The following is a 14,092-nucleotide window of genomic DNA, read 5'->3' on the forward strand; positions in this document are numbered from 1 at the left end:
CTGGGATCTACGATTCCTGGGCTTTTGTTTCCCAGCTCTGGGAGAGGAGTGAGATCTGGAGAGAGAGAGCAGAGTGGGGCTGGGAGGTAGAATTGGTTTGAACCCCACTTTCAGGAGAGGGACTGTCTGAGGAAGAGCAGGATGTTCTCATTTACCTGTTCTTGTGCGATTAAATACCCCACTTAACCCTCCCATATTTCTTCTCCGTCTGAAGGTCCTCAGCAGATCGTACATCGGCTGTGGGAATGCAGCCACCGCTGGGGTGGAGCCTCGCAAGCTGGTAACAGCAAGAGTGCCCAGGAAGGGTTCAGACAAGGGCAACTAAAACATTGAGGGTTTGGAACGGGTCTCGGGTGAAGAGAGGTGAAAGAGACTAAGACTTTGCAGCTTAGAAAAAAGGAGACGAAGGGGGGAGAGGAAAGAGGTCTATGAAATCATGAGCGGTGCGGAGAAAGGGAGTCAGGACGGATGATGCGCTTGTTCCCATAGTATACGAAGTTGGGGTTATCAAATGAAATGTAGAGGCAGGTTTAAAACAGATAGAAGGAAGTTCTTCTCACAGCCGACCTGGGGAGCTCCTGGCCAGAGGAGGCCATGACGGCCGGGACTGTAACAGGGTTTAAAAAAGAGTTAGATAAAATCATGGAGGTTCGGTCCATTAGTGGGTGTTAGCCAGCCTGGGTAAGGAATGGTGTCCCTGGCCTCTCTTTGTCAGAAGCTGGAGATGGACGGCAGGAGAGAGATCGTGACTGGTTTGGTTCGTTCCCTCTGGGGCACCTGGCCACTGGTGGCAGACAGGATACTGGCCTAGATGGACCTTTGGTCTGGCCCCAGTGTGGCTGTTACGTTTTTATGATTGCTTGGTGCTGAAATGCAGCCACCTCTGGGGTGGAGCCTAGCAAGCAGGTATCGGCGACGGTGCACAGGAGTTGATTCCTTGGTGCTGAAATGCAGCCACCTCTGGGTCGGGGGCGAACAGCAGCTGGGGAACAGCCATTCAGCTGGACTCAAGAGGAACGGCTCACCCCATCCTGAAAGGCAGTCGTCTGGGCTGGGGCTGAGCAGCTGGCTTGCGTTTGCTGCTTGCAACAGGAAGGCGTCTCCTGCAGATCAGCCGTCATGACCCGAGCTGGTCCTTGGCCAGGGTCAGGGCGGCCCTGCTGCACGAGCAGCAGACGTGGGACTTTTGTTGGACGGGGCTGTGGTTTTGCCCATGAAATGCCTAAAGCAGCACAGCGCCGCCTGCAGGTCGAGGGGGATGGAGGGGCCCTGGGAGAGGAGTTTGTCAGTTTTCATCAGGGGCTGGGCCAGTGGGGTAGCCTACGATAGCGTGGGGGGCGAGGGGGTGTGGCTGGGAGTCAGGACTGCTGTGTCCTACTCCAGAGGAGGGATTCTAGTGGCTGAGATGGGGGGAGGGTGTGTCAGGACTGCTGGGTTCTCTCCTTAGCTCCAGGAGGGGAGTGAGGGCTGATAGGTCAGACCAGGGAAGCTGTGTCAGGACTCCTGGGTTCTTATCCCAGGCTGGAAGGAGAAGGGACACCCTAGATTTTATATCTGGGTCTGGGAAGGAAGTGGGGTCTAATGGTTAAAGCTGGGGGGTAGTCTGGGAGCCAGCTCGCCTGGGTTCTCTTCCCACCTCTGGGAACTAGGACACTTGGGTTCTATTTCTGAGTGTGGGAAAGGAGCGGGGTATAGTGGTGAAAGCTGTGGGGAGAGGCACAGTCTGGGAACCAGGACGCCTCGGTTCTATTTCCGGCTCTGAGAGGGGTTAGGGGCTGGGAACCAGGATGCCTGGGTTCTATTTCTGGCTCTGAGAGGGGTTGGGAACCAGGATGCCTGGGTTCTGTTCCTGGCTGTGGGAGCGGAGCGGAGGGGTCCGGCAGCTCAGGGGTGCGGGGGGGGGCTGGGAGCCAGTACCCTTGAGTTCTGTTTAAGGTCAGTCATTTCCCGTCTCCCAGACACTGGCCCTCTGGGATGACTCTCACTCCTGTTTGTAAACGCTTTGGCCCAGAGCCTCAAAGGTTCTGGGCCCTCCTCCCGCCGAGGTGCTGGACTGGTGCTGAGCCTGAGCCAAAGCCCCTAGCAGCGGGAGGAAGAAAGACTCAGGACCAAATATGTGATGAGTTTTGTGGGCTCTCTGCCCCCGGGACCCAGCCTGGAAAGGCCAGGGCTGATCACCCTGCTGACCCAGCAACCAGGTTTAATGCCAGAGCCATGGGGACCAAGCCAAGCAGGGGTTATCCTGAGGCCATGGCCCCAAACCCCACAAGCCTCTGCTCTGCCCCGATTTCTGCCCTTCCCTGGAGCCCCCTCCCTGTGTATTGGGGGATTCCCAGAAGGTCAGAGTGATCCCCTATCACCAAGTGTGGGGGGGTCCCCAGGACCTGCCCCCATCTGCAGGCGGCTGTGACTCATTCTCCAGCGAGAACAAGAGGGTGATCAGAGGACAGAGGCAGAGCGTAGAACAGGCTTGTCAACACAGAAACCAGAAGCCGTAAGTACCATCCAGCTTGAGTTGAGGGGTCCCTGAGCCGGGCCCTGGTCCCCCTTCCTCCCTCTCCAGCCAGACCAGACTGCCCCACTCCACAGCCCAGTTCCAACTCACACCAGCCAGGCCCCTCCTCCATCCTTTGCCTGTTTCCCGGGGTGGGGGAAGAAAGGTGTCACCTGGTTGCCCAGGTTACAAAGAGCCTGGTGCCCCGTTGCCTACGTGGGAGAAGTCATCCCAGCAAAACTCCCCTCACAACTGTGCACTGATGCTGTGCCTGGGGAAACTGAGGCACTCCTCAGGTTGTTACAGGACAGCAGGAAACACACGCAGCCTAACCAGGAGAATAAACTCCACCCCCCCCACCACCTCGTCAAACCCGGCAGCCGGCACCCCAGGTAATCGTTTTTTTTAAAAAAAAAAAAAAAAAAAAAAAAGCTTGCAGAAGGCGGCCCTCTTCCTGATCCGGGGGCAGAAGAAAAGGCGCATTCTATTAATCCCGGATCGAAAGAGCGCATTTTGCGTGTAGACGTCCGGAAAAGGGTCAGAGTTTCCGAAAGAATTCTCTAGTGTAGACGCAGCCCCTGTGTCTGCATGGCCTTTCCCTTTCGGAAGCGGCATGCAAATGCGGCTGACCGAAAATGCAAATGAAGTACAGATTTACAAATCTCGCGCCTCATTTGCATACTGTCACGCCATCGCGTTTCTGGACGTGCTGGTTTTGGGGGAAAAATGCCAGCCATGTAGACAGGGTTCCTTCGCAAACAAACCCTGGCTGTGGAAGACCCCTTCTTCCTGAAACAAAATAGGAAGAAGGGAGCTTTCGAAAATGAGGCTTGTTTTCAAAGGAACCCCAGCTACACAGCTGTTTTGTTTTTTTTTTTCCCCCCCCCTCGAAAATAACATTTCCGGAACAGCGAGTGGCCATCATTATGCAAATGAGGCACCTTATGCAAATTAGCACTTAATTTGCATTTTTTGTCAGCCACATGGCCTGCTCCTCCTGAAAGAAAGGAGCCATGTAGATGACGGTCATGCAGCCTTTGTAGGTAAATGGAGTTTTTTTTCATGTGGACTGACCACAGACCTGCAGTGTGGATGCGTTACTCCGGAATAACTTATTTCAGCATAACAACACTGGAATAAGCTATATGGGGATAACTAGAACCGTAGCACTTTAAAGACTAACAAAATGATTTATTCGGTGATGAGTTTTTGTGGGACAGGCCCACTTCATTTCCAATCCAAACTGACGTTTGTTTATAAGTACAGAGGACCAAAAAGAAAAAAACATTGCAATAAAAACTGACCAATCAAATGAAATCTGTTAAATTCAACAGAGTAGAGCGAGAGACTTGTGAGAGTTTACATTCAAATTCGACACATTAACACGTGGTATGAACACAATAGAGGCCGGCGTTGGACGTAACATGAGGCTAGCGAAACAAAATCCCCACACAAGAATGAAACACAGCCGGGGCAGAGCCACGGCTAAAAAGCGGTCGGCAAAGCTCGGGTGAGGCGAGAGAGCGGGGCAGGGGGACGGGCTCGGGGCAGACCTGGTCTGGCCCTGAGCTGTGGGAGCTGGCTGGTTCTGAAACTGGCATATCTTTTCCCTTCTAGAGGGAGCTGGCTCCGATCTGGCCCAGGGTTGGCGGCCTGGCTGGCTCAGAGAATGGGCCATGGGACCTTTCCTCCCTAGGGGCTGCTAATTCAGGATCTGGCGCCAGAGCGGTCGGCTCGGGGGTGAGAAGGGGCGCTGGTTCTGATTCAGCCCACGGATGGGCTGGGCAGAGGGAGACGGGGGCATCCCCCTACCTACGGGTCTGGGGGGTCCCGCTCATTTTCTGCGTCTGACCTCAGGGCTGATCCCTCAGGGCTGACTTAGTCCCCAACCTTGGCGCAGGGCTGAGACCTATCCCTTTGGGGTGCTCTGTGCGCCTCGCCCTGGCCCCGTTACGCATGGCCAGAGGAGATCCCCTGGCTGCCTGGCATGGCCTGGGAGCACACAGTCTCCGAGGGTGTCTGGGAACCAGGAGCGTTTTTGTGAGGCTCAGACGGACGGGCTGGATGTTGTTGGAGAGGCTCAGGTGCGGGTGGATGGTTTGGGTGGGGGTCCGGCGTCGCATCAGCTGCAGAGAGAAAGAGGGGATATGGGTGTTAATCACCCCCAAAGAGGCCCTCAGAGTTGCTAGGCTGGGGACACCTTCCAAGTGTGAAGATGCAGCCACTTCTGGGGTGGGGGGGCTCAGCTGGAGAACAGCTGCATAGAATAACTTCCTTAGCTTCGTTCACCAGAGAAGCGGCCACCTCTGGGGTGGGGTAGGGAGGCAGAGCTGGGGAGCAGCGGCCCGGAAATACTTCCTTAGTGTCTTTCACCAGCATGGAGATGCAGCCGTCTCTGGGGTGGGACGTAGCTGCCCCCATGACGCTCCTCAGTGATTGCTCTCTTAGGCTGTGTCTATACTACACTGTTATTTTGAAATAACTAACCGGTTGTGTAGATGACGCACAGATTATTTCAAATGAAAACATGCCTTGTTTTGATATAGCTAACCCTCAACGGCTGTGTCTACGCAAGCATTGCGCTTTCGAAAGAGGCATGCAATGAGGACACTGAAAATGCAAATGAGGTGCAGATTGACATACCCGACACCTCATTTGCATATTCTCCTTTCAAAAGAGGAATAAGGGTCTTTTGAAAACGGAGTTTCTTTCAGCTCTTTCAACAGGCGAATATGCAAATGAGGTGCCGGGTATGTCAATCTGCACCTCATTTGCATTTTCGATTTCCTCGTTTGGATGCCTCTTTGGAAAGCGCACCGCTCGCGTAGACGCAGCCCAGCGGAGAGGAATAACGCCCTGTTCGAAATTGTTAGGTTGAAATAGGTACTACTTCGACATGGAATAGCGCGAGTTCGAAATTGCCGTGTGGACCCAGAAAGGCTCTTTCAAAATAGCGTTTTGGGTGTAGCTGTGTTATTTCCAAGTAGCCGTTATAAAATATCCTATTTCGGAACAAGGCTGGCGCACAGACGTAGTCTTAGCCTGGAGATGCAGCTACTTCTGGGGTGGGCGTGTTGCTGCCAGTGAAGGACGGGGGAACAGGGAGTGTGGAAGGCCCCTGTGAAGCAGAGCAACAACCAGCGGAGTTTGTGATGGTGGAATTAAATCAGCCAAGTTGGAAGTCAGTGTCAGTACACCAGCTTTGAAGGGAATGCAGCTGTGATTACCCTGAGCTGTCTTATGGTCGAAGCGGGGTCTGGGGTGGCCAGGAGAGGAGGACACCGTGGTAGTGGTCTTGTTTGCTCCCTGCCGTACAGGCCTCTCTCACCACAAGCCATCGCTGACCCTGGAAGCAGCAGAAGTTGGTGCCGCTCCATCTACTAAATTCCACCCCTGGGGGACACCCCGCTCTGCTCACACGTGGGGAGGGGATCAGAAATCCCGGCTGGGAGAGTAGGTGAATGGGTGGCTTGTTCCGCCCACAGACACCACGCAGGAGAAGACGGAAACTCACCATGTACAGATCTTTCCGACGCCCTGATGGAGACAAGACAGAGACACATCATTAGACTCGTAGAATCCTAGGGTGGGATGAGACCGCAGGAGGTCATCGAGTCCAGCCCACTATCCAAAATCAGGGTAGACCTGGCATATGACCACAAGGCAGGCGCTAGATTTGGCAAAATAACCGTGTTGTGGATTTGCATCAGCTTCGCCAAATTTTGCGGGGGGGGGGAACCTTTCAAAATTCACGTCCATATTGCTGAATTCTTTGTTTCAAAAGAAAAATAAGCAGCCGTCCCCGAGCTCATGTCAGTTTAACTGAACTATTCATTAAAATATCAAATCCCCAACTCCAATATTTCAGTTTTTTGGTAGTGTAAAGGCCTGGCTAATGTGGCCCTATACAGGCCACACCAATGTGATCCAGGACCACTTCAACACCTGGCTCAATCAGGCCCATAAGCGGGTGCTTCAGGTGCTTATTGTCGTGCCTGGAGGTTGGCCTCCCCAGCATTCCTGCCGTTGTGGCTGCATGTTGTGGTCTCCACACTCTGTTGGAGAGCAAGCATGAGCTGTTCGTGGCAACGGAGCTGGGGGCACATGAAGGAGGCCTTCACCCAGGGGCCCTGTGACCTGCCACCAGCCTGCACCCCACAACCCGCCTCCCCACTGCCCCACCATCACCCCCGCCTGCATGCACATCCCTCACCATCCCCACCCAATACATGACACACCGCACATAGTTCCCTTGTAGAAATAAAATAACTGTTTCTTTAGTTAAACCTAAGCTGTCTGGCTCTCGGAGACCCCCGTTTCTTCTCTGTCTAAGAGGTGTCGGGGCCACAACATGGGACGGTAGCTTGCACCTAGGTGTGTGGGTTACAGTAGGAAATGGCTTTTGCACTTCGTAAGTTTCTTTCCTTTCCTTTTGAGTAAAATTCAAAACTGGTTTTAAAAGGGTTGTAGTGGAAACACGATGTTTTGTTCTGTGGCACCTTATAGACTAACAGAAAAGTTTTGAGCGTGAGCTTTCGGGAGCACGGACTCACTTCATCAGATGCCCTTCATCAGTGAGTCTATGCTCACGAAAGCGCACGCTCAGAACTTTTCTGTTAGTCTATAAGGTGCCACAGGACCCTTCGTTGCTGTTACAGATCCAGACTAACACGGCTGCCCCTCTGATACTCGATGTTTTGTTCAACTCCAAACGAATTTTTTGCCCCTGCTCTTCCCTTCATCCAACGCCTCAAAAGCAGTTCACCTGCCTGGGGAGTATTACGGGCAGAGAGGGAGGAACAGATACGGAGATCAGTGCCGGGATAGGGAAGGCGACAGCTGCATTCAAGATGCTCAGTCGCATAAGGGGTTCACAAAAAAATATATGCAAAGACAAAACTGTAGCTCTCCCACATGCACGCCTCATACAGCCGGAAGGGCCCTTGGGAAGTCACTGAGTCCAGTCCCCTGTCCTCTTGGCAGGACCAACCACCCTCCTTTTTTTTTTCTTTATTTGCCCCAGATCACTAAATTGTCCCCTCAAGGGCTGAGCCCCTAACGGTGGGTTTAGCAGGCGGATGCTCAAACCTCTGAGCCATCCCTCCCCCGAATGCGAAGAATCTGCTTGTGAATGGATGCGAGACCTGGCGTACTGAAAAGTCTCCAAACCACAAGCTGCAGGCGTTCATGCCCAGATGCCGGGGGTCCACCCTTGGCATCCGATGGCAAGACTTGATGACAAACAAGGAGCTTTGGAACAGAGCAGGACAAGAACCACTTGTGGTTGAAATCACGAGAAGAAAGCAGGGACGAGTAGGCAACCAGCCTCCAGCATCGGCCGTCAAGCTCTCCCATGGAACTCCCAAGGAAAGCGCAAGAGAGTAAGACCTCAGACAGCGTGGAGAAGATCTACTGAGACTGAAGGACAACAGCTGGGGTCCTCCTGGGGTCAGCTGGAAGTTTTGTCCGAAGACAGAGTGAACTGGAGGAGATTTGCCGATGACCTACGCACCACCCGGCGTACAAGGGAAAGTGGGTGGTGTCTGTCCAGAGGCCACTGAGACCAACCCACTCTCTCATGCCACCGCCAAGCTCATATGTCCAGTCCTCCAGCTACCTAGGCGGTAGCAATCTCTGGTGCTGGGTCCAATTAAGCTCTGTCTGGGTTTCCCGGGCCCTGCCCAAGCTGTCTGCAGCAGGTGGTTGAAGCCAGGGCCTGGGTTGGCTGGTGGAATGGGGAGAAACTCATGGGGCTGGCTCATAAATTCCAGAAGGGTGAGTGGGGCTGGGACAGAGCTGAGTCTGCTGAGTCACCAGCAAAGGATGCAGGGAGGCTCGCCGGGCCAGTTGGCTTCCCGCATGCCAGGGACTGTGGATGCATTCACCAGGACAGGGCCCCAGGGCACGGCGGGTGTTTATGTTCCTTTCCTTGGCCAGGTTTACTGCCACCACCGAGTAAACAGCACGTGGGCACCCAGCCCAGTGACGTGTTCAGTCAAGTGCTTGCGGTTGGGAAGGGCTGGGAGCCTGGACGCCTGGGTTCTGTGCCCAGCTCTGGGAAGTGAGTGAGGGGCAGGTAAAGTTTGAAACGGGAGGAGCCGAGAGCCCGGACGCCTGGGTTCTATGCCCAGCTCTGGGAGAGGAGTGGGAAGTAGAAGTTTGGAATGGGATGGGCTGGGAGCCCGGACGCCTGGGTTCTCTCCTGTTGCCCCAGATCACTAAATTGTCCCCTCAAGGGCTGAGCCCCTAACGGTGGGTTTAGCAGGCGGATGCTCAAACCTCTGAGCCATCCCTCCCCCGAATGCGAAGAATCTGCTTGTGAATGGATGCGAGACCTGGCGTACTGAAAAGTCTCCAAACCACAAGCTGCAGGCGTTCATGCCCAGACGCCGGGGGTCCACCCTTGGCATCCGATGGCAAGACTTGATGACAAACAAGGAGCTTTGGAACAGAGCAGGACAAGAACCACTTGTGGTTGTTTTCTAGATCTTCCATGTCAGCGCGGCGTCTAGCGAGCAGGACAACCGACTCGGGCTGCCTGACATCTGAGTCTGGACTGACTTTGAAAATAGTTGCATTGCTGAAAGAGACGCTGGGCCCGCCCCCACCAGCAGAACCATGGGTAACTAGGGGGTTAGAAATGAAGATGGGGGAATGGGGCAGGCTGAGCAGTCCGGCTCTTGAATGGGGGAGCTCCCCACCTCGGGTGGTGAATGGCTGGAATGCGTTACCTAGAGAGGTGGTGGCATCTCCACCACCCCTAGAGGTTTTTAAGTCCCAGCGGGGGGCAACCAGAATGATTCAGGGGCTGGAACCCGTGAAATGAGAGGAGAAGCTGAGAGATTTGGGCTTATTTAGCTTGCAGAAGAGAAGAGGGAGGGGCTATTTGATAACAGCCTTCAACTTCCTTAAGGGGGGCCCTAGAGGGGATGGAGAGAGGCTGTTCTCAGTGGTGTCGGATGGCAGAACAAGGTGCAATGGTCTGAAGTTACAGAGCTGGAGGAGTAGGTCGGATATTAGGAAAAACTTTCCCCGGGAGGGTGGTGAAGCCCTGGAATGCGTTACCCAGAGAGGTGGTGGAATCTCCATCCCTAGAGTTTTTAAGTCCCAGCTTGACCAAGCCCTGGCTGGGATGATTGAGTTGGGATTGATCCTGCTTCAGGCAGGGGGCTGGACTCAACGACCTCCTGAGGTCCCTTCCAGCCCTCGGATGGAATGATTCTGTGACTACGCCATTGTTTCCCCACCAGTAAAAAAGCGCCATGGCAGCTGGGTCACTCTGGGAGGCGGGCCAAGGGGTCCTGGATGGAGACATCCGAAATAACACACTTGTCTCCTTCCTGGCCAGCCTGCTGCAGAATGTGCAGGGGAACTGGCCCATCAGAGCAACAGGCCCATCTGGCCCGGTATCTGGCCTCCCTCCCATGCCAGATCAGATCCCAGGAACACCCTGTGGTAAAGGCCTCCGAAGGAACCCTGGAAGCTCCACTCCTGCCATGCATCTCATAAGACGAGGCCAGCCCCGAGGCAGCCTGGGAGATGGTCTTTGTGTGGCGCCTGGCGCGAAGGGGGGTGGAGACCTAATGGCAGATGGTCGTAAGCTGGCCTACACTCCCCTGGGAGCCTAGGTGACCCACACACATAGGTATGGTTCCCTGTCCCTTGGAGTGGCACCTGGACCACATACACATAGAAAGAATGACCTAATAAATTATTGTGTTAGTCTTTAAAGTGCTACTGGACCGCTTTTTTGTTTTGATAGTATTTTGACTAGCACGGCCTTCTCTCTCTTACTACAGAGCAAATGAGCGTCTATTGCTTTAGCTGAGAGCCAGCTGGCTTTTAGCTCAGACTGTAGCTGTTCTAGCACTGAGGTCCCAGGTTCAAGCCTACCTATGGTTGGTTATGCCTGTATGGTGCAAAACCCAGCCCTACTGCTCAAGGGGGATAGAGCCCCCTTGCTAACCCACCCACAGAGCCTGCAGCTAGGGTAAAATACAGCAGTCCTTTGAAAGAAGTTCCTTTGAAAGATCACTTCCAAAAAAACATCTTTTGAAAGACCACAGCCACACACGAGCAGGTTGAAAGTGACTCACTCTGTCAAGAGAGTGACTGGGCCATCTGGCCCCTTTCTCAACAGAACAGCCAACCGGAAACTCAGCAAACTCAGCCTGGTGAAGCAGAGGCCCCGTCTGTTGCAAAAAGGGCCCCCGGCGCGTCTACACACATTTTTTTTTTCCCGAAAAAGGCGCTCTTCCTCATCTGGGAGCGGCAGAGGGCTGCCAGATCAAGTGCCGCGTTCTTTCGATTTACTATCGAACGAATGCATTTTGTGTGTAGACATTCCACGGGGTTCATGAAACGGCCTTTTCCAAGGAACCCTCTAATGGAGATATCGCCTGCGTGGCTACGGTTACACAACCGGGTTTTGCAGCCCAAACTCACGGTGCGTCCGCACACAAAATGCGTTTTGTCAACAGAAACAGTCAAAAGAAAAAGCCGGGTAGATGCTCGGGGGGTCCTTTTGTCAACAGTGAATCAAAAGATCGAGCCGCTTTACATGTCGACGTGATTTGTCGACAAGTTTTGTCGGAACATCTCTTCTGACAGTAACTTCTGTAGACAGATGCTTCTAGTGTAGACATAGCCAATGGGAATGACTCTCATCTGGAGATCCAGACCTCTGTCACTTTCTGCCCTGCATCTCCTGGTCCTCTCTGGCGCTTGGAGGACCAAGAACTCTATGACTATGTCTACATGATGGATTTTTCTAGACAAAATTGGGGTTTTGCAGACAAAACTCGCGGTGCATCTACACGGAAAACGTGTTTTGTTGACGAACTTTCAACAAAAAAAGCAGTATAGGTGCTGGGAGGTCCTTTTGTCGACAGCAGATCGTGTCGCGCCTAAGCCTCAGTTTCCCCAGCTGTAAAAGTGCTAATATGCATGACCTCCTTTGCCAAGCGCTTTGACGCAATTTGTCGACAGAGGTTTTGTTCCGACAGTAAGGTCTGTAGACAGATCGCTCTCGCATAACCCATAGCCTGAGCGCGTGACAGTGTTACAGCCCTCACAGGGGGACTTCCCACCCTGTTCGCTGTCCAGTTTCCTGATCATCTGCTGTGGCAGCTCGTGCCTTCATCTCCCTTGGTTCAAATCTCCCTTTGGCCTGATGCAGGGGTTCCTTGTCTCTCCTCCATAGTCTCTGGTTGCCCCCACTTTCCACTGGAGCAATCCTGTGAGAGGGGAGCTTTATGGTCCCTCTCCCCAAACCGAGGTCCCACGTTGTGTCCCCTCCCAGGCTGGTGTCTCTGAGCAGCCCCATTCCCTGTGCCAGGGGCGTTGGGGCTCCCAATTCTGCCCTGGGGGGTAGGGATGCTGTGTTCCCTCGGATTCCCCAACTAGGAGTTCTGGGTACCCCGTACTCAATAACCCCTATAGCAAGGGTCTGGCTTGGCCCCCCATTCCAGTGTCTTTCCATCCCCCCGACCCAGACCAGCTACCTCCAGTCTCCCAGCAACAGGAGCTGTGTGCGTCCCTGACTCACTCACCCTCTGCCCCCCCACCCCAGGGTCCCTGAATCCCTCTGATCCCCACCTAAGGTCCCCCCAGTCTCTCCAGGCCTGTCTCATTCAAGGTAACCACAGTGCACCCCCCTCAGAACAAGGCATTCCCATGCCCAAGCGTCTCCCCCTGCAGGGGAGGGTGGCCCGGAGATGGATCAGCCAAGGCAGACGTGGGGACAGGTTGCTTCGTGCAGGAACGGAAGGGACTGACCCTAATGATCCTTCGTAGACTCCCAGGGCTGGAAGGGAGCTTAGGAGGTCACTGAGTCCAGCCCCCTGCCCGAAGCAGGACCAAACCCAACTAAATCATCCCAGCCAGCTGGGACTTAAACACCTCCAGGGATGGGGATCCCACCACCTCTCTGGGTAACGCATTCCAGTGCTTCACCCGCCTCCTGGGCAAATAGTTCTTCCTCATCTCCAACCTACTCCTCCCACTCTGTAACTTCAGACCGTTGCTCCTCCAATGGTCACCGCTCAGCTTCTGTCCGTCCTCTCGCCCTTGCGCATTTCACCTTCAGGCTTGAAAGCACTTGGCAAAGGAGGCCAGGCCTCTTAGCACGTTCGCAGCTGGGGAAACTGAGGCCCAGGAGCACGAGGTGCCCGAGGCCCTTGGCAGAGCCAGAAACAAAGTGTCATTGCCCACAAGTGGACTCGAACCCGAGACCTCTGGAGCTTCAGGCAGGTGCCTCTAGAGTTTGAATTAAAAAGCCAGCTGCCACTCAGCTCAGGCTGTAGAGCAGACTCATTCCGTGGCTGTGTGAGTGGTCTCGGTCCCACTACGTGGGACAAATATCAGAAAGGTGGCCATATTAGTCTCTATCTTCAAAAGCAACAAGACGTCCTGTGGCACCTTAGAGACTCTCCACTAGAAGCGTCCGTCTGCAGAAGTTACTGTCGGAAGAGATGTTCCGAGAGAACTTCTCTCAACAGATCGGGTCTGCACATAAAAGTGGATCAATCTTTTGATCTGTTCTGCCCACAAAAGGACCCTCTGGAGCGTCTACACAGTGTTTTTGTCAACAGTTGTGCCTACAACCCCCCCACCCCCCCCCGGTTTTGTCCATGAAACTCTCCGGTGTAGACATAGCAGATTTACTGAAGCGTAAGCTTTCTTGGGCAAAGACCCCACTTTGTCGGATGTGTGTCAAAAAACGGTCTTTGCCCACGAAAGTTCAAGCTCCTGTAAATCTGTTAGTCTTTGAAGGGCCACAGGTCTTCTCACTGTTTTGACGTGGGACAGTGAATCACACCTCAATGCGTGGGTTACAAAAGCACTAGGTGGTCTGTGTCCTTCCGCCCTCCCATGCCTGCGGTGGAATCCTGCAGCAAGCCGTTCCGCGGGTTAACCGGCCACGTACCTGCCCCTCCGGCATGCCCAACACCGGGATCCGGCCGCCACGCCGCCGCCGGGGCTTATCCGCCAGGGCCGTCTTGGCGTGGAGGTTCTGGGCAATCTTCACATCCACAGCCAGTTTGACATGGGTGCGCAGGGTGCGTCGCTCGAAAACTTTCCGGCACTGGGGGCAGGAGAGGCCGCCCGCCCCCGCCTGCTCCCACTGGCTCGTGATGCAGGCCCGGCAGTAGCTGTGGTCGCAGTCCAGCAGCACCGGGTCCTGAAAGTGGCCCCTGCAGAGGGGGCAGATGACGGAGCGTTGCAGCTCGGCCACCGGTCCTCGGCCTTCCATAGCTCCTTTCTCTCTGCCTGGGCGACTCCTGCTGCCTCTTTATGCAGGGTGTGGGCAGAGGAGGAGGAGAATCCCCAGGACTGGAAAGGCTCCAGGTAAACATCCCCTTGCATAACCGGCTGGTTGTTCAGCTTCTCTCCCTGGCAAGGGTGGCGTGCGGGTTGGACTGGTTCTGGCAATGGTGTCGTGAGCTCAGTAAGGGGGCGGGGAGCCAGGACGCCTGGGTTTCTTCTCCAGCCTGGGTAAGGGAGTGGGAACTGGGGGCTCAGGACTCCTGGGTCCGAGCCCTAGCTAGGTGTGGCTTAGAGGCAGGAGGGGATGTAAGCCAGGCCTGCTGGCCAGCT

The 14,092-nt window shown here is 54.5% G+C and overlaps 1 protein-coding gene across 1 annotated transcript; it reads right to left on the reverse strand.

Annotated features, from left to right (window-relative positions):
* Nucleotides 1-3,676: 3,676 nt before the first annotated feature.
* On the reverse strand, nt 3,677-13,748 carry LOC142024685 (RING finger protein 39-like). Its single transcript, XM_075016839.1, has 3 exons — nt 13,422-13,748; nt 6,009-6,031; nt 3,677-4,620 (listed from the first exon to the last, which is right to left on the reverse strand). The coding sequence occupies exons 1-3, from the start codon at nt 13,746-13,748 to the stop codon at nt 4,617-4,619; spliced, it is 354 nt and encodes a 117-aa protein (XP_074872940.1). The 3' UTR covers nt 3,677-4,616.
* Between the last annotated feature and the right edge of the window lie 344 nt (nt 13,749-14,092).

The sequence above is a fragment of the Carettochelys insculpta genome, chromosome 22 (genome assembly GCF_033958435.1).
Source record: "Carettochelys insculpta isolate YL-2023 chromosome 22, ASM3395843v1, whole genome shotgun sequence".
NCBI lineage: Eukaryota > Metazoa > Chordata > Testudines > Carettochelyidae > Carettochelys > Carettochelys insculpta.